This window comes from Pungitius pungitius, chromosome 11 (genome assembly GCF_949316345.1).
Source record: "Pungitius pungitius chromosome 11, fPunPun2.1, whole genome shotgun sequence".
Classification (NCBI taxonomy): domain Eukaryota; kingdom Metazoa; phylum Chordata; class Actinopteri; order Perciformes; family Gasterosteidae; genus Pungitius; species Pungitius pungitius.
The window spans coordinates 7,618,795-7,645,024 of record NC_084910.1 but is presented as its reverse complement, the minus strand read 5'-3'; the positions used below and the strand labels follow the sequence as shown (position 1 = coordinate 7,645,024).

The 26,230-nt window shown below is 44.1% G+C and overlaps 1 protein-coding gene across 3 annotated transcripts in view; it reads right to left on the bottom strand.

The window, feature by feature from the left end:
- The window catches only part of cdk14 (cyclin dependent kinase 14), a 112,577-nt gene that overhangs the window by 40,353 nt on the left and 45,994 nt on the right, over positions 1–26,230 (bottom strand). For all 3 annotated transcript variants that reach the window (XM_037453024.2, XM_037453026.2, XM_037453025.2), the window contains 3 exons: positions 16,816–16,939; positions 8,547–8,667; positions 5,781–5,874 (listed from right to left, as the gene is read on the bottom strand). In XM_037453024.2, the coding sequence (XP_037308921.1) occupies positions 5,781–5,874; positions 8,547–8,667; positions 16,816–16,939 (339 nt within the window). The remainder of the gene's footprint in view (positions 1–5,780; positions 5,875–8,546; positions 8,668–16,815; positions 16,940–26,230) is intronic.

The window sequence follows — 26,230 nt, the reverse complement described above, 5'->3', positions numbered from 1 at the left end:
ACACACAGGAAATACATAAATACATACTCTAAAATCAAATAATTCAAACACAGTATACTGTCTTTGCTGTGACTGGAAGTTAGCACGAGAAGCTACAATGTTAGATGGATCATAGATTTAGGTCAGTACTCATAAAGCAATACAACTATGAATGATTAACTCTGAATACAGCGTCCTTGTGAGAGGTTTATTTGTGTGAGGTTGTCAGGGAAGCAGATTCGGCAACACATGTAAACGATGCACTATGGATAAAATATATGGGTCCTATGACTCTATTGGTACGAGCATTGAGAGACTGAGAGAAGGATTCCATTCCCAGAGCAGTGGTCATGATCGGTGCAGCGTTTATGGAGGTTGGCTGGAGTTGTCGAGCACACAGCCCAAGGTTTATGACGACAGAAGCCAGAGACATGCCTTCCACATGATGCATCCCAGCTAGGCAGCATAATCGTTTCCAGATGGCCTACAGCAGAGTGCTGCTCTGGGATGTGCTGGGGAACTCCATTTCTGATGCCTTTCATGTGGCTGACCCCGGAAAAAAATATGTTTCCCTACACAGACACATGCCAGGTCAGAAAAGTATGTACTTAAGAGGGGCAAAACTAAAACGGAACAGAATGAAAACTAGAGGAATGAATAAAGGGACCGAGCCTAGTTTGCCTCATGTTGGCCCATTGTGGGAGTCACAGTTGATGTGATAACAAATCACGACACTAGAGGGCAGCCAAGCACCTGCAGGCCGACCTCAGGGAGCCTCCAGTTAGAGCGGTATGTACAAAGAGAGCCCTGTGGGTGGGCTCAGCTGCTGGACTTCATGTAAAACGTCCCGTGGTTGGAAGAAGTCATGGATTATATGAAGATATGAAATGGGTCACAACACACACTTTGCTGCTCACACACACACATCTGCTATAAGTGTGTGTCGGTTCAACGTAAAGAAAGCAGACAGAACCTGAGGCAGCAGGAGAATGTTCTGCCTCAGAGGAATCCTTGTGAGGTCAAAGGTCGTGACCATGAACTCTTCATGCACATTCTGCAGACTACACCCAAAACTGTATGACACAGACCACCCGGCCAGCCATACACAAACAAAGGGAAGGTCTGACCTTCACGGGATCCCCCAATTATATTTAGAAGGGAGAGAATGAAGGGATTACAGAGGTCTGTGTTGTGTCAGACGGACTCATCAGTGGACAGCTGCCACGAAGAGTTCCAGAACTTGGTGATGCTCATCATCTCTAGTCCTCCGAGGGGGTCTTGGTGGGTCTGAGCTGTTGTGAGGTTGTTAGTCAGTACATTAGGAGCAGTTGCTTGCTTGCGTTTGTACACACACACACACACGCACACACGCACGCACACACACACACACACCAGCACCGACCCACAGCCCTACTCTCCGCTCTGTGCCTGTGTCCTGATGCTGACCCCGGGCCTCCTCCCACTCTGGGATACAATCCCAGTCCCACCCTAGCTGCTCTCCGATCCCATTGGGCTCATCTTCAGGAGGAGGTCGAGTGGATCAGCTGCCCCCCCCTGCGGTGGGTGGAATGTGTTCAGTGAGCCCCGACTATCCTGTCTGGCTTCAGCAGGTGGAAGCGCCTGTTCTCCCCAGCAGGGGGAGGTTCAGCTCGTATGTGCACTGGGTCACTCCTGAACAAACCGGGTGTCAATACGGAGAGGGGGAGCATGCCGGGCCCTGCTGCAGTAAGGGACCCTTTTGCAGTAGTTCTGAAGCGTGACGTTCTCATGGGGCTCTGTCCCAAAGGCCGTCTAAGGTCCTGACTGGTCTCCTGTAAGATGCTTTGTGTTGTACTACACAGGCTCCGTGTCCGTTTTAATGTGTCCGTTCCACACCACGTGAAGGGTGGATAGCTCAGAAAAATACACACCTCCTAACAGGAAAAAGCGTGCTCGTGACAAAGACCGCAGAAAATATATTGATGAACGCAAAATGATCCCTGCTGTGAAGTGACAAAGAACATCTGGCCTCAAATAACTACAGATGTGTCATTCATTTAGTATGGAAGTAATGTGACAAACAAACGTTGACTTCTGGTGTTGCTCTCCTTGGTGAAAGTCCCAAACCCAACTTCCCCACATTCAACACGTTGCTCTTAACACTGGGCTCCCAATTAGCTTTACCTTATACAAAATATGGCAACTACCGGGCTGCAGCATCTGGAGACATGAATCAGATGCTGCTAGGCATCATTTCCACACCAACACGAACTGTCATCTCAATTGCTGTAAAGCTCTAATCTGATTAATGACATTAATCATGTGTGAAATAGCCAACGTGTTGGTGGAAATACCAGAGCCTACGCCTAGAAACATACGCTATCCTATTATCCACGGCTGTCACCTTGTTGCTTCTCATATTTCACTATTTCAGTCACGCTAATATAAGGAGGCAGCGTGTTGTCTTTGCACACACACACACACCTCAGAGTGGATAGTGGCTATTTCCGGTAGATGGACCTGTCTGTTTTCATAGAGTCCTTGCAGTGGATGTAATCTGTGGGCTGACAGCTAGTTAACCAGCTCGTCCCCCACAGCCTTTACTCTCACAGACATCCTCAGAGCGTGTGTGAGAGAGGTACACAGCCGTGTTAAAAAATATCTAAAGACAAGCCTATTTCATCACTGCAGACACCAGCATGCAGCTGAAAAGACACCTGGAATAAATCAAGCTTTACGCTCACACAGACGTGGACGAGTAAACTACAGGAAAGCCTTTTGAGGTTTTATGTTTTTATCTTCTTAGTTATTTAGACTTTTTTGGTTGTTTGCTCGACGCACCCTGGTGGGGCAGCGTGTAGCATGTAGGCTGGCCAGGCCATTTGGTGATGAGATCAGACACCCAGAGGACACTCAGAGTAGAGCCTCTGCTTCTTTGTGTGGAAAGATCTAGATCTCCATGAACATACAACCCTGTTGCCCCCTCGGATAGGATGAAGATAACGGATTGACCCTACATCAAAGGCTTTCTTCCATTATCTTCTGAATGCGGTTAATGACCTTGAATATTGAAACACTCCCCTTCAGAAACCTGCAATGAGCAACAGCGTTTCTCACAAGAATGCAAACAGCCCGGTTGGTTCTGATATCAGAACAAGCCTAGGCCAACGAATGGCATTCCACACATCTGAGGACGTTTAATGTGCTCGACTCCTGGCAGGGTGCCTCTCAAACCGTGATGGAGGCTGACCTTTCCTCTTTCTCTCTTCAAACAACGTGGCCTTTAAGATGCTTGTGACTCCACATAATTCATCGATGGTGCCCTTCACGATTCTCTGAGGCTGTGCATCCAGACTCGGACCCATCTTGACACACAGAGCAGGCAGTACCGGTGAGAATGTCAAGATCTGCCTTGCCCTGACAAGAAGGCTGGCACAGTGATCACACCCTGCCTCGACAGACCACACACCTCCGCCATTCCATGTTCATCACTCTGACAACTGGAGCCAAACTAATCGACACACAGAATGTGATCGGTATGAGAAATAGCAAAGGCTCAGTTTGGCCCATCAGTATTTTCTAAGGGATGGAACAGAATGATAAAATGATTGTTTAGAGCTGTCCAACCACAGAATGCAGGCGCGAAGCCGATAGTGACCGTTACTGAAATGATGGTGTGGGTTCCTCGCAGTACTAAAGGCCACAATCTAATCAAATTAGGGATGAAGTCAAACGTAAATACACAGAGAAAAGTAAAAAGGTGCATGTGTAGGGACATATGGATGGATGTAGCATTTTACAACCCAAAAAGTAGAACGTCTGTGGCCCCAGTTGGGGTGTGGATGGGACTCTTCGGTTCCCCAGGTTGAAGGTAAAGCAGTCAGCTTGAATCTACAAATGGAAGCGTGGGATTCTCACACAATTGTCATTAAAAAGGGCCGTACATTTTGCAGAGGATGGTGGTATAAAAACATGAAAGAACAGCACAATGCTGTGCACAGTGTACCTAAACTTCTCTTAGTGTAGAATGAATCACACAGGAAGAAAGGATTGTGAAAATCGGTCCTTGACTTTGTGAAGTTCCACCAAGTCCCTTTGAATTTCATGTTTTCAGGCTCTTGGTGGAGCCGACTGACGTGTGCACCAGCCCTTGTCTGCGTATATTCATTTCTTCAGTGGACCTCCATGATGGCGCCAGAGCATAAAAAGTGGGAAGATGTCTGGCCAGACTGAAGAGCCTCTGTAGGGAAGGGGGTGTGCAGCTGAGCCCCACCATCAGTCTGGCCAGCGGCCATCCCACCGTCGGACCTCTCTCGTCCAATCACGGTGTGCCTTTGGGTCTGGGAGGGGCTGCAGCTTACAGATTCTTACCGGCGTGAAGGACAATCGATAAGAAGCATTTTGTCTTCCCTCCTCCGGCTGCCTGCAGGCCTTTCTGCACCTGAGCTCATCCAACAATTCCAAAGGCCTTGCATCTCTGAGATGCCTATCTGTAGCCTTCAGCCCAGGGGCCAAACAGCAGCGAACATCCTTTGTCTCCGTACTTGACTTCAGACCCTTTCATACTCTCATCCCTGTAATTTTCAATATTAATTATTCAGGGCCTTCCAGCCTATGAATATAAATCCATTATTTCTGGCTTGCTACACTCTGCTTCAATAAAGAGATATGGGGGGAGTGGCAGATCGGGCCATTCAAGGACTCACGGGACCTCCCTTCACTTCAAAATACATGCGCACCATCCTACAATTCAATGCACAGACACATATATTATTCACATAATGTAACTGTTTAATGGCTACCATGCTATTGTTACACTGTGGAACCCCAGCCCTGGTCCTGTGGTCCATGTAGACCCAGAAACATTTTACAATCACATTAAACTACAGTTAACATGGACGGCTCAATTCATTCTGACTGCACTGCAACGGCCTCCATCTTTGTTTCTGGCCGGCCCTCCTAACCCCCCCCGCTCTGGTGATGGATGCTGGACACCGTGCACGACCATGAGCTGACAGACTCGCTCGCCGATGCATTCAGGGACACACTCTTTGTGTCATTGGAAAGAAAACGTTCAGGTGACAGTAAAGGCACGAACGCGTCGTCTAGGTAACGCTCTGCATGTCAGCGTATGCACGAATCAAAGAGCTGCGGTTGGGTTTGAAAAGGGTTCTACCTGAAGGGTGCAACACTTCGCTTGGCCCAAACTTGTGACCTAATCAAGCTGTGATGTCAGCGCTGTTCAAGAGTGGCCTCCTACAGTCTCCTTTATATATACAGTCAAACAGAGTTTCACTGCTGAACAAACAGCACGACTGCCAGACCATCTGTATTTGAGGAATACATTATATTAATCTTCTTACATACTGTGTTGAAGTTAGGACACTTTAAACCCTAAATAAATAAATAAATGTAAGATAAATATTTGGATTTTCGTGAGGCAGGATCGCAGTGATTCCATCTTATCAGGGTTCTTTCTTCACTCACTAGTTAGTAGTTAATCATCAATACAAACAAAATCATTAGCATATAAATATATGTATAAATGGGAAGTAATCACCACACAGACAACACAACCCACTGTGCACATCAGCAGCATTCATTCATTCCTATCCTACATTCTATTTTCTTAGAAAATGTAATATAAAAGAAAAGAAGAAGAAAAATGAAGAAAAAAGTCAAACAATACATTGTCAATATGACACATTAATTTCTATAAGGACTCCTGTCACATTACACATCAGCCATATCTGTGCATTTGTAAAAGCTAAACTCCCCCCCGCCCACACACACACACACACACAGAAGCACCAGCGACTCACCAGAAATATCCTCTCCAGCTGGTCCTGGATGTCCTTCATCCCTGGAAAGGCAGCCACCCCTTGGATCATCTCAATGAAAATGCAGCCCACTCCCCTTAAAGAAAGAGTTCCACGAGGTAAATAATAGCACAACCATTGCAATCATACAGTATATGCGTGTGTGCTCATTTGGGGTAAACAAACATTGGGATGTAGGTGTTTATATCTGCACATATGGCATACTAAACAGCAGAGGATATAGAAGCCTGTGAGAGTTAATTGTAGACCAAATCATATGTTGTATAAAGATGTGCACGTTGTGCGTGTCTTCTACTCTGGTGTCTGTTGCTGCGGTTATTCAAAGTCATGTGAAAAACACGGAAACGGCTGTAATCCAAAACATTTGAATGGCGTTCACTTCCTCTTGTCTTTGGATCCTTAGCTTCACTAGGAGCATTATTACTCATGACTAGTGACTGCCGATGGTCCCGCTGCACTCCTTAACTTTTAGCACCGAGTAAATCCTCAAACAACCCTCAGCCTCAGGGTTAATGAGCCCAGTCTGTCTGGGGGGGGTTAATGAGCCCCCCAGACAGACTGTTACTGTTACGTGACAATAAAGCCTTTACCCAACAAATACCCGATTGGGATTGACCATGCAAAAACTAAAAAGAAGGAATGTGACCCCAGGTCATGCTTCCACACTGCTGAATGACATAATGTGTGGAAATGGCGAGGCGCCTTTCTGCTGCAATGGGATTGCAGGAATGTGGTAATTCAATTGAAATTAGTATTTCAATTATTACATTACCTTCAAGCTTAGGTTGAACATATTTTAAATCAAGGATGTCTCTCATATACAGTGGTATGAAAAAGTTTGGGCACCCCTGATCATTTTTTGATGAAATTTATGAAGTTTATATGATTTACAGAAAGTGTGCAATAATTACTTAAGCAAAAGTAGGCAGGTGCATTTCTGTAAATCCTATAAACTTCATTTCACTTCTTAAATATCACTGTGTTTGTCTGCTATATGATATATTTAAATTGCTGTTCCGAACAACCAATCATACATAAAGGAAAATCTTGAAAATGATCAGGGGTGCCCAAACTTTTTCATACCACTGTATTGTAAAAAATGAAATGTATGGTAGTCCATGAATAAAAGAGTATGAGAGGACACTCTTTCTAAATGTGGGTCAGTTTCTACCAGCACTTATTCTTGGGAATTGCACAGTTTACAGTAAGGCTCTTTTGTGTATATTACTTCATCAAATAGTTTGCCGATTGCAAAGTGCAGCAAGTCTTATGTGTCCTCCAATCCAATAATTGGATACAAAAAACTTTTAGCATGCTGGCTAAAGATGGTGTTCAATCCCATCTAAACCTGAGCATTAATCTGTGCAGGATCACACTTGAGTGATGTCATGGTTGACTGTGATTGACAGAGCTTGCAGGAAGGTAAAAATAGAGCAGTCTTCCATCACGCCCCCCCCCCCCCCTCCTAACAGATGGCAGCATGTAACCTGTAGGCTGCTGTGATGGATGCTTATCATGGCAGGAAGACAGATCTGTGCAACCTTTTGGTCCTGCAAGAGATGCTGCTTCATGGAAGACTGCTTCCTAAGAGACCAGTGATGTGTGTGTGTGTGTGTGTGTGTGTGTGTGTGTGTGTGAACGTCGGGTGGATGAAGCACCACCCTGTAGATTGCCCCCCTGCAAATACCCTGGATGCAGACACACTCTCTCTGTGCCTCACAGACCCCCAAAGCCCCCGGCTGTTTTTAATTGGATGTTGGGGAATGCAGCTGAGGTTCATGGGACGTCCCTGCTGACCGTCCCGACAGAAGGGGTCACCAAGGCTCAACTTAGAGTCCAACCCCAGTATGGTTGGAGGAAAGCCTCAGGGAAAGTGACACTGAAGGAGAGGGGGTGGGGGGGGAGATACTTCCACCTCTGGTGTATTCATTTTCTGTACGCCATTTTGCAGCAGTTCAACCCAAGTGGAATTAAAACGTTAGCTGTCCAAGCACAGACGAGACGAGGAATCACATAGTATGTCATACAGCAGGGGAAATACGTATTGAACAAGTCACCATAATTCTCAGTAAATATATTTCCAAGGGAGCTATTATAGCCAGCTATAGCCAGTTTTACCTTAAAACTAACCTACGTTAGAAAAGAGACTATGGAGGTAATGTGGTCATGAAAGCACTTCTAACAGGCATAAACTGCTGTTCAGTGTATGCCGGGGCTGGTGGACCATGGACCAGGGGCACTCCATGTGTTGTAGAAGAGGAGGTCGTGAGGGGAAGAAAACAGCAACTCGGGTACGGGGTCCGGTTTATGAGCTGAGCTGACGTTTTGGAAAGAAGGAGGTCTTTAGATTGCCACAAATCGAGAGATCTTTTCATATTACAACTAAGCTAACTTATATTTGAATCAATTTGTGAATTCAGTTGAACAGCATTTGATTTTAATCGAACCATTTTGCCTTATCCTTTGATGGACCTCGAGCCGGAGAAGAGCCTCACGAGGAAGTCTGAGCGACTAACGAGGAGTTGTCTTACAGCGTGATCCTGCTTCTCCGAAACCACATTGTCAGTGGAACGAGGGGTACAGCACGTGAGGGTTGACCAAGTAGACATAACTTGAGATAGAAGGAGCTGCTTATGAGTGGGTATTAAATGCCTTTCATGAGGAATCAGATATAGATCTAAATGGAAGTACCTGAATAAATCAACAACAAGTGATCTCAGGGTCAGGGTTAGGGTTAGGGGCGCTCACCACATGTCCAGGCAGGTGGAGTAGTCCGTGGATCCCAGCAGGACATCTGGAGGCCGGTACCAGAGGGTCACCACCTCATTGGAGTAGGTATGGCTGGGGACCGACTTGGCCCTGGCCAGGCCTGAGGGGAACAACACAACAGAGAAATAATTATCATTGACTGACCTTCAAAAGGCTCCTAGAACCAGGCTCCCAAATGGGATGACTGCAGCGGGCACATGAGGAAACAGTTATATGCAACAATACTACAGATATGCTGAGAGGGGACGTTTGGGCATTGGAGCAGAGAAGTGATAACGGGCGACTCTTGTTCTGTGGTATAAAAACTAGTATAAATAGTCTAACATTTAATGGGGTGAAACAAACTAAGGTCCCTCACCCCGTTCCGGTCATGCGTGAAACAAGAATTCATTGCTGACTTGATGCTTATAATAAAAGTCGCTGCTTTAGACTGTAGACATAGGAGACTGTCAGATTTTACAAGCACTGATGCGTGGCTGACTCTGGATAGTTGACTCATCTCATTCAGTTCCTAATAGCTTTCAAAATTCAATGTAACATATTTATACTATATCTATACTACAGATGCTATTACAGAATACTGCCTTCATACCTGGATATTAAAATAATTATAAGGATCCACAGTTAAGTGCTTCTCCAGGGTTGTATGGTAAATTCATGCATGTCAGGTTATCCTTAGCCTGTTCTAGGGTTCATCGAGGCGCTGACACAACATGATAAGTATCTGGTGACAGTGCTCCCATAGCAGCTAATGGTAGAGCACAGTGCACAAGCAGCGCGCTTTAATGAGGCTCCTCGCACTCCCTCTTTGTCTCTCCCCAAGTGGTCGGAAGGCTTAATTAAAGTATTTAGCCTGGTAAAAATGAACTTCCTGCCCTGCTGCCAGTCCCCTGAGTGTGGGGGGGGGAGAAGCAGGGGGGCAAATGAATGAGGGAGGGAGTATTTAACATTTCCTGGTATTGGAAGGGAGAAAGGAGTTTGATCTGTAATGTCCACAGACTGTTCTCATGCCATTTGCCGGCTCACACTCAGAGGCTTTTATTTCCACTGGGTCTGCGTGTCACTCACTACTGCGCTCAGCATAGCAGTGTAGTAATTATTCAACAGTATTATTATTATTATTGATCACATTACTGTTACTGTCATCATGAACTAACATTACCAACTTTCTTTCCTGAAGTCTTGTGGCAGTGTTGCAGGTTTCTGTGGATGGTTCTATCTGATGGTGGTTCTATGTGATGGTGGTTCTATCTGATGGTGGTTCTACCTGATGGTGGTTCTATGTGAATTTCTATGTGAATTTGTAATTTGAAAACAATGAGAGCAAAATCAACTAGCCTTTGACCGCGAGTCAATATATATGTATACATACACATACAAAGCGGTCCAAATATAACCCATTTGATAAACTGCTGTCCTTGCAACCTCGTTGACTTACATTGCTCAGACCTGGTGGTTACAGCTCGGTTGAAATACCACAATTATAGTTTAGGTTTTGTTACTATGTTCTTTGCCATTTGGATCACCTAGCAAAATGTCCTCTAGCTAAGTTAGCAGTAACTTTATGGTGATGTGGAAATCAACAAGCCTTGCCATGGCCCCTAAAACCCCATGTTTGACTGCAGGACAGGGTTGTGTACTTCAAAAGCCTGACCTGTGACACATACACTGCCAAACACAAACACACCCTCAGCCACCTCCATCAGTTCCATCCTGTCTGGGTAGCTCCTGGGAAGAAGGTCACCGCTGAATTATGCATCACTATGTCACACAGTATACGGGGGAAGAGGTGGGCTGGAGGAAAGCAGGAACGCAGAAGGAGCAAAGAGAGGGATGAAAACAGCCCACTGTTCTTTTGGAATTTTACAGGCATTTTGTAGCTTCAGCAGTCTTCCTCTCTACCTTCCTAATGTGCCGCAGATTGAGACATGCACTGTACTCTGCCAGAAGCTAAGACACTGTAGGGGAGTATTCCCACACACAACTTCTTCTCAATAAAGGTTGAAATATTTCTCCAACATGTCAGTGTGATTCCACCAAACCAGGCTGCAGTGGGCCGTGTGCCACATGGAGGGAAATACATGCAGCTTGCTTCTCTTAAATAGCACTGATATAAGCCTCACTGCTTCTATTCAATGGACCATGTTTATCTAGCCACAGCTGTCAAACTAAAAACCTTAACCTATTAACGTCAAGACACTATCGCCATTTGAATTCTACACCCCTGCTGTGCGTCCATTCGAGAATGTTTGCAAATGTTAAAAACATTCTCCAGCAAGAGTTGCAACATACACACAAACTGTGGTCTAGAGCAAAAGGGTCCAGTAACTTTCTCCTCCAGAAGAGAGCTATACTGCAAAATGGTTCCTGTTAAGCTGCTGAACCTTCTCACATGGACACTTGTATGAATACCGTTAGGAGGATCTCAACAGCAACCCGAGTAAATTATTAATAACTTACAGCAACATCACGTACAATAATTTAACTTCACATCTTCTCCGGTCTCTCTGGAACTCGCTCTCTGTTTCATAATTGAATACACAGCGAGTGCCTGGTTGGGAATGAATTAGAATGAATTCAGAATCAGTTTTTTTTTCTGCTGCATTAACTCAAAAATACACCCAATTTATATGGAAGGAAACCAAAGCAGATGAACACCACTCACCTCAGGTCAAACACAAAACCTGCAATTTATTCCCTGAGAAGGTCAAACTGAAGTGACACATGAGAAAATCAGCTCCTGTCTAAAGTTACGTCATCAACTACTTCATTTCTTTGATGTGATTTTCAATGCCAAAGTTTTCTTTTACTTCTGGTTACTCGACAACTGTTCAGATGAATGCACACGCTTAATCATCATGGTTTTAATATAGATCCGGCCTCTTTCTCTATTTTGTGTGTGTGTGTGTGTGTGTGTGTGTGTGTGTGTGTGCGCAGCGCAGCACCTGCCGTCGTCCCAGCTCATTTACCAACACAAAGTGAACCTTAATGAGCTCTGCATTCCAGTATGTTACATTACTTATGCACACACCCATACAGGCCTATTGTGGCTGGTGTAATAAAACCTGCAGATTGTAGGCTTGCCTCATCTAACATCCAAAAAGCCCAGCTACACACACACACACACACATGTATTCCGCTGCAGTGGCAGGGCGGAGGGTGGAACAGCACATTGGTGACAGCCACAGTCTGCTTCGGGTGTCTGCCACATTCCTCCAGCTCCATTGTCACATGGCGTCACTCCTCACACATCATTATCCCAGCAGCTGTTACTTCACAGCACTGCAACACTAACTTTCCGCGGCATAAACACACACATCAATACACATTAGCTAGCTAGTTCAGAAGAACAAAGCTTTAATGTTGCACCTTCCAATACTGCATTGCATGCTTCCTGAGATGGAGCCAGCTACACTGTAGAATTCTGCTCATGATTTACACCAAAGAGACAGTCAGGCAGTGTGTGGATTGGAAACACACAGTTTGTTCAACTGCCTTTGCAATCTCTAACAACACTGAGCAAAGGAGGAGGATGCTTGGTGGGTGGTCCATAGTTGCTCCTCCATCACTGCTTCTATAGAACCAGCAGTGATTGCATTTTAAGTGATATCAAAATAACAAATGCATCAGTTGCCTATAACGGCATCTGATGCATCATAGAACACTTAATATCTATTGGTTAGGAAAAAATCAGCAGATTCATAAAAATGAATAATAATTATTCCAGCCCATTAACACACCTGCTTTATGATTTCAACATGCTGTCTTTTTTCAAGACATTTGTCCCCCTTGACGTAAGGTACGTATGGTATATAGATTATAGATGATTATAGATGATCCCATATTAGATTTCGGTTAGATGGATAGATTCCGCCCAACTCTGAACTGACCCTCACTATTAGCAACAATGCCACATTCCTTGATCCTGGCAACTAACCACAATACAATGTTATCAGACCTGAAATATATTATGCCAAAACCCAATGGTATTTCTTTAAATTCTTGCTTTGGTTTTGATCAGATACTTTTTAAAGTGAGGTTTTCATCAACCTCAGCTGTTCAGAACCAGTTAGCAATCTTAACACATCGAAGCTTAAGCTTTAGCATGTTAATGCTTGAAATACAGCTGAGGTTGATGGGGTTGCCAGCCGTTTTCAGTGTTAGGTCAATAATTTAAAATGAAGACCCAACAAAGCAAGAATAAAGGGCCGGAGCACCATTAAAAAGATCACAATGCACACGTACATCATCTGCACAAACATCTGCACATTGCCTTTCTTCCAATTGTTTTCAAGGCATTTCACTTCTAAAATGTCAACATCATGGAAATTCCTAAATAGTACAATGTGTCAAACCTGAAATCATTTATGGAAAAAACCCAAGTTGTGACAATCTGGAACTATGGAACTACGCTGAATGGCTTCCTACGTTTACTCTAATTGACCACTAGGCCTGTATTTCTTTTTCTACTATTGATGCACTGTGATTGTAGTCAACAGGATTCTTTTTTTATTTAAGAACCACGTAATGGCAAAAGAACAGCAGACCCACGGACCAACACTGGTATCCCTGGAGCAAAGGCACAATGGACAAGCTACAAATGGCTCACCGGGCCACTCGAGATGAACTGGGCCCTGGCTTCTGATGCGCAAGTCAGAAACATGAGCTGGCATCCCAAACTGTCTGGATCAGGTTCTCACACGGACGCAGTGCCAAACACACACAGCTCGGCCATTTTAAGGGTGAAAGAACCTCGGGTTAGGTTTCTGGCCGATGAGCGCGGCCTGTGCTCCAGGCTGGCGACAGACCTTGACAGCATATGGCGATGCTTCAGTGTTTGAGTGCCAACACAAGCAGCCTTTGGGCAGGTTCGTCTTAACTGTGAACACATTCAGGCTCTCTGGGGCTCTGGAGTATGTGGGCTGAGTCAATTGCGTCTATAATTAGGGATTTGTCATCAGGAAATTGTCTCAAAGCTAAAGTCCTTTTGTGTGTGACGACTCTGTGGGGTTACTGACAGGATCAGGAAGGTATAAGTAAATACAAATAAAAACAGCTTTTACAGGAGGGATTAATCACTATTAACGGTATAATTGATAAATAATAAATACTGGCATGTATAATTATACTCATATTAAGAGTAACATGAATGTGGCAGTCACAGTCCTTCAATCTTTCTGAGGAACTGGATGACCTACGAGCTGAAACATGTTACTGAACTCAATTTGTCCTGAGGGGAAAAATATTTGAGAAAAAAAGTTTACCCTGTGGACCTTTCCCTTTAATAGAAGCAATTTGTAACTTTACAGCCTTTGCTGGCTTTTTACCCCCAGAGACAGTGGTATTTGTTCATTTATGTGCACAAGATAGAAACAAATATTACATTGCTCCGCCAACTGTTGGCCTTGGAGATGCATTATGGTTAATGTGGGCACTGGTTTCAGCAGGAAAATATAATGCGTAGAATAATGATGACATCTCTGATTCTGCTGCATTGCTGTTGGTACTTTCTTTTTTTCAAACCAGCTATCATGTGTGATGCAGAAGAAAAGTCTGCATCTGTACAACAGACTTCTAAACTTTAACGCTACTCACTTTTGTATGTTGGAGATTATTTACTAGTTCAGTTATGTCTTAATCTGCATATGTCATCTAATTGAAATCATTTTGAATGAGCAAACAAATGTCCAGTAGGTTCCAGCAGGATTGACTTTGTGTACTCTAGGTCTTGTATGTGTGTCTACGTAGTAACGCAGTCATTCCGATCCACACGCCTCCTCCTGAGTCGGCCTCAACTAGCTGCGTCCTCGATGTGAAACGCGAGCTCCTCTGAGCCTGGTTTACGTGCTTGTTGTTTGTGCAGCTCATTAGAAAGTGAGTGGACCTGCAGAGGAGCCGAGGGGAGCAGCAGGAGAAATCAGCCCTCACTGCTCAGTCCAGTGTACTGTTGAAGGACGCAGGGGTCTCCAACAAACAGCCCTGAAAACCTTGCAGAGGTTTTGCAGTCTGCAGTGGGAGGCTGCCTGGACGCTTTTGGCTTAAGGGCTAAAGAAATTTTAATAAAACATCTAACTCACATGACTAATTAGCTGTTTCTGCTGTCAGCATCTTTCCAGATACTCCAATAGGGCACAAACACCAGTCAGGACCACAAAACAGGACCAATACTATGGGAAAAGTAAGAATTATTATAGAAACCTGCACAATTGACGCCAAGTCCTGAAGTGTCCATTTTTCTTTCATAAATGGGATAAATGTCCAAGCTGACTTGTTTTGTGTCTTCTCATGTTTTGCAAACGCTACTTCTCATCTACTGTTGGATAACTGCCAAGTGTAGTCAACAGCACAAGCTCCTGACCAATCCATCCTACTTTGTTCCCTCCAAACCTGTCGATGGAACCAGCCAAACTACTGTACGCACTAATGAACCATATCAATGTTCATGGTAGTGGATTTGTTCACTACTGCAAAGCAAAAGCACTGATGAGCACCAAAGGGGAAGAAAATCATGGACTGGGAAAAGTCTGTTTTATTAAATCTCATAAAATAATGATCCATGACCCATCTTACAGCCGGTCATCTATTCCTCTTTGTACACTCCACCCTTTCACCACACAGCTTGTGAGCTGCCACCTCTCATTGTCCCTCTCAGACCCTCCTCTGTTGACACTCGTCCTTCGTCTCTCTCATTTACCCCAGCCAGCGCCAGTATTACGGCTGCCAAAGCCGGGACCACAGGGAGCCCTGGCAGTCACACAATCAGACACACACACCCTTCACCTTCCTCATCTGGCATCCCTCAAGCAAAGGCTGATTCGGTGTTTTGCGCATGTTTGCTGATGAGTTCCAGCGACAGACTAATAGACCAGGGACTTTCATTCCTGCTCATTTGGTATTTCCATTATTTTCTCTTTCTCATTCCCCGTGCAGTTATACATGGTTTGCATTATTGATGAAACTGCCCCCTTCCCTCCCCCCGTCCGTCTGGACAGAGGGATGGAGGGGTAAGGCAATGGAAGGTAGCAGGAGACGGAAGGTCCGAGGGACTATAAAGGACACAAGACTGGATAGATGTGTGGACGGATGAATGGATGGGCTGATTATGGATAAATGAATGGATGAATACACCAATGGGTAGATGGATGGATGGATTGTGGATTCATGAATGGGTGGAGGAAACAGAAGGCTGCCAGCTGATCTGCCCCTAATGATGCCAGGCAGGCCATGCAGGCAGCATTTACAGCACATAGATCCAAGCCATATGGTGCCACTAACACTGCACAATGTGCTCAGGACCTCCATGGTGAACCGCTCTTTGATTTGCATGTCTTGGATAGATGTGAGAGTTGTGGCATGTGATGAAAAGCAGAGTAGGGTCACCTTAGTTCAAGATTTTTGTCTTCTTGGCCAAAGTGTTGAACAGATGGTTGGACCAACAGATCGTCCAAATGGGCCAAACTGTACAGAAAAGCCACTGAAAACGGCTGGTCTCCTCCAAGCATCCCATTGTTCTGCGATCAGACGACACCATATCTGTGTCCTTTGAGGCGAGCTGTGTTTTATTGTGATGCCTCAAAGATGCTGAGAACATGGCGGATGACATGCTGGACACAACCTTTAATAGTCCGCCTTGTGCTCTTTCACAAGTGGCATGACATGCATAGGTGATGAAGAGAATGGCGACGGGTCCACTTTACGTCACAAGTCAGAGTCTTCATCCTCTGTTCAGTGTGTACTGTAAGAAACGGATCTACATACAACCTTCACCCTCATCTGCTTTGTTAGATCAGTGGGATGTAAATGAAAACTATTTTTTACTATTACTACTACTAAACCGTCAATGTATCTGTCCTTTGCACCCACGGACAATTCCAAAGCATTCCTTTCAGGGCAAACGGGCTGAAAGTCATTTACAGGACGAGAAAAGAGGGATTGTGATACCAAATGAAAAAAAAAATGGCATTTAAAAGAGATGAATAAGGGATTAATACAGGATGCTTTAGTGGTGGTGTGATAAGATATCTGATGTTTTTAAGGTGATATGCCCCAACCCTTACTCATCATCAGAGTTTCAAAACAGTTTCAACCTTTAAAGTAATATGACTAAGAATACAACTTGATTCTGAGACAAGGCACAATGGTAATTCATACTGATGATACTGATGAGTTTAACAGCGAGTGTGTCATCATCAACTGACATCAGAAGTGCAGAACAGAGGAACAGAAAAAAAGAAAGCAGACTACTCACCAAAGTCAGCGAGTTTGAGCTCTCCAGTGTCGCTGATGAGCAGGTTCTGTGGTTTCAGGTCGCGGTGGAGGATGTACCTCTGGTGGATGTAGGAGAGGCCTCTCAGTAACTGGAACAGGAACAGCTGGAAGACAGAATGGATGGAACATGGAACAGTGACAGATCTCTGTGTACAAACAACATCCTAAAAGCTGTTCTGACAATGAGGGCATGTTGTTTATCACAACACGAGACACTCCTTTAATAATCCTCTTCACATCTTTCCAGACTGGGCGGCTGATGAGGTCAGAGAGTTCTAGAAAATGCTAATCATCACCCGGGTGGAACTGGGACTTCCTTCAATGAACTCCATTTCATGTACAAACTCTCACACAAAAAAATACAGAGCCATGAGTTAAACATGTCATTCTTTCCACCAGGACTATTGAAGAGTGGTAAAAACCAATGGGACATCATAGCTGACCTTCTGGAGACTGCTGCATGGACTCAGAGGGGAAATGAGTAGGAAAGGAAACTCTCCAGCACATCGTGGTGGACTGTGATGTATGGTATCAATGGGGGGGCTAGACAGTGGTATGGATGTGTGACACCCAGCAGACATACTCAGCAGAGCGGGGCTGCTGCCTCCGTTTCATTCTCTGAGACACCCAGAGCACTGCAACGCGGCGAGTCAGTGAGCTTTGACTAGAAAGAAACACATTTATGTCCCTCACCAGCAGTGTTGCCCGGCAGGGAAGTTGTGCCCTTTATTGATATTTTTCTACTTTATTGTTTTTATGAATCATAAAACCACTCACTGAATGTGTTCTTCAACAGTATTTCTGCACCCGAGGTGCATCATCACTTATCTACTCTAAATGGTTTATACCAGTGCTATTTGAAAAAGGAGACAAAAATAGGAATTCTCTTCAAATAATAAATAATAATAATACATTTTACTTATAATGCACTCTTCATCAACAGATCTCAGAGTGCCTCATGCACATAGTGGAATGCTTTGTAGCTTACGATAGACCAAAGAGAGTTACAAGGAGAATGAATACAATCAGGAAGATGACTCAAAGAAAACAACATTGGAAGGTAACATGTCAGGGACAATAGGAGTGACATTCAACTCTTTGCAGCATGGTAGCTTAAATCAGAAAGCTATGTAGGTTAGGTGAAAAAAAACGCAGGTCTAAAACAATGAGTTTTGAGTACTTTAAAAAGTAGTTTAGTTAAATATCTCCGTTACAAATTCTGTGACTGAATTCTCCTCTTTATCTTGTGGGAAGTATAAAGACAAAGGTTATTTCCCCTTTCTCCAGGTAACAACAATTTAGTTGCATGTTGGAGTTTTGATCCACTACCTTTAATCTTTAATCTCCAGGCAAGCGGATTCCTAGGAACGTTCAGCTATTCTGGCTTTTTGAGTCTGCATCTCATGTGTAACTTTGACTTTTAACTACAAGTCTTCTTTGATTGTTTTCTTGACATCACAAAGGTCTCGCTTCACATCCTGTTTAAGCCCCTGAGCTCTGTAGACAAGTTGCACGAGGCCCTCCAGCACGTTGTGGTTAGCTACGTTAGCTTCGTCACCTGCACCTGATACCGTGTCCTCTCCGACTGAGCTCGGTAACAAGCGCGTTTTCTTGTCAGACTCACACCTCCCTCCTAATCTCCCTTCTCTCAAATTCTACTAATATTTGAATGGCTTTAGAATGATAGGAGGCATATTGAATAACATACGTCCATCTTGCTGTAGCGCTACCGGAAGCATTCACAGCCATTTCAAAATAAAGTTTGAAAGAACCAGTTACTTATGTCAACGTGGTGTCACATTGTCTCCTCTGTTTGTCCCTGGTAGCTCAGTCACATCTTTAACAGCAGGGCTGCTTTCAGTGGGTTTCTCCAGATGGACATCCCATAGTCACTTATTACAGTTGGGCGAGCTTGTCTGGCAAACAGATGTAACGTGCCAAGTCAGATGATCACCACCATGCTGAGCTTGTTTGAGCATGAATCTACGTAATTCAGCAATTGTTGTTTAAAGATTCTTATTCAGAATTATTATTATTATTATTAGGGATGTCGGTAATAAAAAAACTACTAATTCATTTGAAATAAAAATTAATTAATCACGATTAAAAGTTTGTTTTTCTTATAAAGACTAAATCTATCTACTGAATGTACTTTTGTTTAATCGCTAATTCAGCTTCTTTCCGGGAGTTCGTTGTGCTTTCTCGCCTATCAGGTCTCCGTGGATCATAGTTTTGTGCGGACCCCGGTTCTGACTCCTGGCATGGCTCTGCTGACACCTGCTGCTGCCATCATCATTACTTTAAATATGATTCATATTACTGTCATCATAAACCAACATCTTTCTGCTCTCCCTCCCCACAGAAGCCTCTGTGGATGGTGGTTCGACCTGATGGTGGTTGTCCCTGCAGTGGTCCTGCCGTACACCTGTTCTGCTACTTGCAATTACTTGTATCATTTCTGTTAGAGGATTTGAATATATTGTACATCTTTCACATTATTTACTCTGTACACATGACATCCATGTCAGTCTGTCGATCCCGGGAGAGGGATCCCTCCTCTGACATTCTCGCTACGGTTTCTTGCCTTTTTTCCCCATCAAAGAGTTTTTCCTGTGCCGATGTGAGGGTTTCGAGACAGACGATGTTGCATGTGTACAGACTGTAAAGCCCTCTGGGGGCAAATTTGTAATTTGCCATTTTGGGCTATACAAAATAAAATGAATTGAAGTAACTATTTTCTTTATACGCAAACTCAACACATTTGATCATCTTAAACTTGCAAGGCTTCCTCTTCTTCTGTGCAAAGTGCACGAGGAAAGCATTTAACATCATTTAATGGCTGTGTTTGTAGTGCCAACAATGTCCCCACATTTAGCAGGACATTTTCAAACCACTGTCTTTTAGGGACACAGTGGTGTCCTCTGCAGACCGTGTGCCGTGCAGGGTAGCAGTAGATATTGAGATTGAAGCAGCCTAGCAGCTAGCTTAGCCTAGCAATGTGTAAAGTGGTCTGTTTGGTGCTCGTCCCTCTTCTGTTTGTAGAGGAATTCCTCTGCACAGTTCTTCTGATTTTACTTCCAATGCAAAAAGCTCTCTCCATCTTCATCTAGCGCCTCGGTCTCTCCATCTGTGACTGCAGCACGCAGCGTTTTCAGGGGCCAGGGCTCAACGCACACCGAAAGTAAACAAAGTTGCATTAACTGCCTTAAAATAATTTATCGCATTCATCTCGGCCACAACAATGTCATGGATTAACCCGTTAACTTTGAGAGCCTTAACTGAATCTGAATGGCCTCCTCAAAAGGCTGTGAGCACTTCACTTCTCTTCAAATATAGGAATGCCAATGGGCTGTTCCAATCGAAGCAAAACCATGAAAAGCCTTTTGAGAAGGGTTAGGGTTAGAGTTAGTGTTTGAATCAAAGAGCTGACTGAGGATTCTTTCCTTTTTTGTTTGTATTACCATGCAGTTGCACTCTTAACAAGGCAAGGGCTTTCAGAACTCTATTTGATACACATGAGTAAGCACACATTTCCAATGCTAATTTTCCGCACTGCAGTTCATCTCTCACCCGCCGAGTGCAGGAATAGCAAACTGTTGACCCAATGACTCCAGATGCCAGACAGGGCCCGTCCCTGATTGGGCTGCGCGGTGCTTCAATCAGCCTAATTGGCCGGGACTACAGTATCAGTGTGAGAGAAATGAGAGGAGAATGCTGGAATTGAAGAAAAGAAATTGAAGTCTGGTTTGTGCACACCTCATTATGTGTTGATTGACATGTCTGCAGGGAGGTGTGTATGGGGTTTTTTTGGGAGCGGTGTGGGGGGGTGTGATGACATAGTCTGTAGTTGTAATGTGTTGAGAAGGTGAATACTGCGGCCTTGGAGGAGACGCTGAAGAAGATGTTGACTTTATGTTTGCGCTAAATGTTGGAATACCAGTTAGTAGATATTACTTCACCACTAGGGAGGGACTTTACCCTCCTTCCACCAGCAGGGAACCCAAGGGATGGCAAGTCACAGTATTTTATGTCCACTTATTACTTTTTGTTTGCAACTTAACTCTAATACGACAGATGATGGAGACTAATATTCACATACTGTCGTAGAATGTAAACCGATTAAATAACCCTCTTAAACGTTGGAAAAAAATGACAAAATGAAGGAAGGAGAAGGCACAGATTATTCATCTAGACGAGGGACACTTATCTAGGCAGGAACAAGAGAAGCTTAAGGTTTGGATACATAAATATATTTCCCCAGGCTTGGAGAAGGGGAGTGACTGTTCTATCTAACTGAGTGAAATTGGAATGTACCAAAGAAGCCTGTGATAAGGAAGGCTGTAATGGAAAAAATATATGTAACTCTTCTAAATGCTTCATTTGTATAACCCGTTTATTAATTGCAAGTGCTGAGATGGCAAAGGCCATGGTATAAGAGCTGAAGTGTTTCTCACTGATAAATGTCCTCAGCGTCCTAGCCGTAGAGACTAAACAAAGTGGTTCATACGTGTATAACCAGAAGTGTTCGGAGGGCGAGTCCATGGTCAAAGAACTGACGTGTCTTGCATAGATTAGATGTCCCCAGTATCCTGGCTGTAGATACTCAACATCGTGGTTAAGGTTTCTGTTGACGCCACCGATAACTGAACTTGGGTATAAGAACTGCAGACTTGCATATAGAACTGCTAAAGGAAAGTTGGAAAACAAAAAAAGTTTATGCCCCACCTGGCCGTGAAAGGTCCTTCTTTGAAAACTTATACTTGATGACTTTATTATTGAAACATAGGGAGTACTAATATGCGTAGGTGACTTTAACGTAGTCCTGAATAGTAGTGTAGATAAACACTAATCCTGCCACAAAGCAGCCATTCAAAGAATTTGGTATAGTTGATATTTGGAGGGAGCAACATTGCACCAAAGGTGATTAGACACACTACTTTGCACACAACACTAGCTATGCTAGGATTGACTACTTTGCTCAATAAACAAGACCTGTACAGTTATGCAGTGTGAAATTAGAGCAGCAGACGTGTCAGACCACTGTGCAGTTTATCTCACCGTCACACTCAAGACTCCCATTAAGAACCGAGCAGAACCAACGTCAACAGGAATTCTACGTACGAATCACAAGTGAATATATGAATGCTTCACACCGTTCAAAACATCGCTACAATATGCATTAATCCGTTTGAAGATACTTCAAACAACTCCAAGATATAGTATATGAAGCCTGAGCTCTTCTTCTAAACTGTATCTTCACCGATGGATGTTACATCCATCTGTGAACTCAACCTTTTGCTATATTTCTGTCTCCAATAAGGCTTTGAATTTCTCCTCCTCCTACATATCATTGTAGGTTTTTCCATTTTGTTTCATAACCAATTGAACACCAGTAATTTACTGGTCTAATCTGAACTGCATGGAGGTATGCCTTGAGGTTTGGCAATGACATGCCCCCTTGATTAATTGCCACTCAGTAAGTTTCATATTTGACTAAACCGTGATATATTTCCACCTCATTCACCACCAGCAAATGACACTCATTTCTATCATTGTTCACCGAAAAAATAATTGCAATACAGAACAGCTGGCTGTCCCATCCCCCTTCCCCCCACTACCACTCTACCTGACCCTCAAAATGACTTTCCACTACTTCTAAGTCACACCCTCTCATGCTTCAGCCCAATCACTGAAACGGACCTCTCCTCCATCGTCTCCAGCGCGAAGACCTCCACCTGAGCCCTTGACCCCCTCCCGTCTTCCTTAGTCAAGGCCTGCCTCCCCTCTCATCACTAATATTATCAACTCCTCACTGTCCTTTGGTTCCATACACCCCTCACTCAAACTCGCTGCTGTCACCCCCATGTTGAAAAAACCTGGTCTCAACCCCAACATTCCCAACAACTACCGACCAACCTTCAGCCTCCCCTACCTGTCCAAAGTCCTTGAGAAAGCTGTGGCCTTGCAACTAAAGTCCGACCTCAATCTCAATCATTTCTACGAACTCTTCCAATACGGCTTCCACTTAGAACACAGCACAGAAACCATCTTACTGAAAATCCCAAATACTCCTCTCTGCTGACTCTGGCTTCCTCACCATCCTCCTTGACCTCAGCGCCGCTTTCGATACCATCAACCAATCCATCCTCTCACGTCTCCAGTGCGTCTCTGCAATAACTGGAACTGCCAGCTCCTGGTTCACCTCATATCTCTCAGACCGAAATCAATTCCTTGCGATAAACAACTGTAAATCGTCCACCTCCCCAGTCACCCACGGTGTCTCCCAAAGTTCCGTGCTTGGTCCCCTCCTCCACTTCATCATTTACATGCTTCCCCTTGGACCAATCATCCGTCGTCATGGCCTCTTCCACTGCTACGCCGACGACACCCAACTCTACTTCTCCTCAAAGGCCATCACCGCAGTCACCCACTCCACCCTCACTGCCTCTCACTGACATAACATCATGGATGAAACACAACTTTCTCAACTCAACTGCAATAAATCTGAAATACGGCCCTACCACCCTCACCCACTCAGCACAGACCTTCTCCGTCAACATTGATGGCTCCATCGTCACCCAATTCCAGCCTGCTGCGCAACCTTGGTATCATCATCGACTCCATCTTTTCTTTCCATTCCAACCACATCACCAAGACTGCCTTCTTCCACCTCAGGAATATTGCACGGCTCAAACCCTCCCTCTCCTCTGCCACCACCCAAATTCCCATCCATGCCCTCATAACCTCCAGACTCGACAAGAATCCTCTACGGCTCACCCAATAAAATCCTCAACAAACTGCAGTATGTTCAGAACTATGCCGCTCGACTGCTCAAATCCGCCCGCCACCATGAACACATCACCCTCCGAAACATTATTTTTTTAGTGTTTTTTGTCTCTTATCTGTAAGTTTTCTCTTTGATTTAAACTGTAAAGCGTCTTTGGGTACTAAAGTATTATTATTATTATTATATCATTTTATCCCAGGCTGAATATTTTCTCAGGGATCTGAATATACTCATGTGTCTCCTGTCTGTGTTGAAAGAGCAGACATGAAGAACTGGGTCTACGGTTAACGTAGTCGCAGTTGAAGCGTCAGGGCAGCGAGCAAGCTGTAGAATCTGATGAGTTGAAGCTAGAACGTGTTTACATAAATTAGTGTGTGTGTGAGACACACAACACAAGTTGTGACAGGGACATGGCTCAGAAGTCATTTAAGATCCCTCAATACATTTGTGATTTCTGATGGCAGTGAATACTACAGTGCTCATGAATATATTTCACAGTTTCCATGGCGAAGACAGTGAAAGCCCCGCGGGTTAGTGACAGGTTATCTCTGAGAGACGTGTCCACAGCTCGTCTCCTGGTCCTCAGGTGGCTGATTGGTAATCTTGATGAAGACTACACTGTGTATCTATAATGAGTGATTCCTCATGAAGGTCTGAGTTCACCCCGTCATCAGCTGCATAGTAACCCGATTTTAAGCATGGTTTCCGGTGCAATGCGTCCTGGAACCCCCCCACCCTAAATGCCGAAGCTTGTACTTTTGACTTCTCAATGCAGTGTCTATTGTCTACTCAGGAGAATTTACCGCTCATCTCATTGTTGGATAAGCTGCAAGGATCTTTCTTCACCTTTTGCTCTATCCGTAGCCTGAATGCCTGCTGCAGTATACCACTCATTGGGATTCAGAGTGTATGAAGAGAAAAGCCTGGCAAGAGTGTGTGTGTGTTAATCATGATCCATTATAAGCTCACAACTGCAGGAGGACGAAAGCATGTGACTGTAGTTAAACCATCCATTATTATACTCTAATGTAATCTATATCCTGAGGAGTGACCCGACTGCAGGAACCAATATTCATCATCCGCAGACCAATAGACACACGCCGTCTTTCTAATGATAAAGTACTGGATCCAGACAAGGTGTGTGTTGGGTCTATCTGTAGAAAGCAGTGGAATTAGGCTCTTTTTCTCATATTCAATGTGCAGCAGAGGGATGAGGCGATGCATCAAAGTGACAGCAGCCCGATGGGGTTCACCAGGACAAAAGAGAAAAACAGAGCACAGGAAGAGGAGACGGGTGCTGGGTTTTAATGGGATGTTAATATAAAACATACTAGATCAGAAGCTTCTAGACAGGTGGGCATGAAGACTGACTGAAACGGACCGAAGTTCCACCAGTGGATTACCAAAATATAAATACACACAACATACATACAGTCAGTATGTTGGGCAGGCCACCACAGCACATGTGAATCCGCCCCACTGATTGGCCGAAAGTCATAATTTATTGACATGAATGTCTAAGCAAAATTTGATCTTGTTTTCGTTGGTCGTTCTACTTAGAACCACAAATGTTGCTCTGCTGGGGACACTACAGGGAAATATACATCAAATATGGTTCCAATCATGTAGATGGCCACTATAAAACAATAGTAAAAATAAAACATTTTCACTTTTATTTTTGCATCAAACTTTGAAATGATTTTTCATGAATCTGTAGTAAATATCTATGCAAATTCAAAGCTCATGCACTAAACACTAAGACAATAGGACGGCAGGAAGCAGTCCAACACAAGTGAAGTGTGGATGAGGATCAGGTCACGTGAGGGTAACTGAACAACTTCACCTGCAGGCTTATGGTGGAACAAACACCATATACGAGTCTCTGACTTCCGTTCACTTTGTTGGTCCAAACTTACCAATGAGAACCAAAGGGCTCAAAGGGAATGTAAATATAGTTCTATAGTTGAGACTGTATCAGTAATAGATTATGTGTACACCATCACTGCACAGACGAATCGTTACATTGAAAATCTCCAAAGCAATGTTTTCCTGAAGTGGCGAGTGTTAAATGAAGTAAAATCGGTCTACCATCTGCCTGGAGGCCTGCAAAGAGCTCTCCTCTGTTCCACTAAGCATCTGCACAGTGATGTCTAATGGGCTCAATCAAGAGGAAGCATCAACCTGCACTGTGGTACCACCCACCGAGGACAGTTAAGTTCCAGATATACCCACGGTTGTCTTTGGCTGAGACTTTAATGAGCAGCTGTGTTGTTCTGCAGGGCCTCTTGGCGTAACTTTAAGACTAGTGAAACACAACTTTAGAGAGGTTTGTGTTCTCAACTAGATTGTCTTTTAGGCTTATGCAACAAGCATGCCAAAATGTGTAGCTATATATACTCACCGGCCACTTTATTAGGTACACCTGTCCAACTGCTCGTTAACACTTAATTTCTAAGCAGCCAATCACATGGCGGCAACTCAGTGCATTTAGGCATGTAGACATTGTCAAGACAATCTCCTGCAGTTCAAACCGAGCATCAGTATGGGGAAGAAAGGTGATTTGAGTGACTTTGAACGTGGCATGATTGTTGGTGCCAGAAGGGCTGGT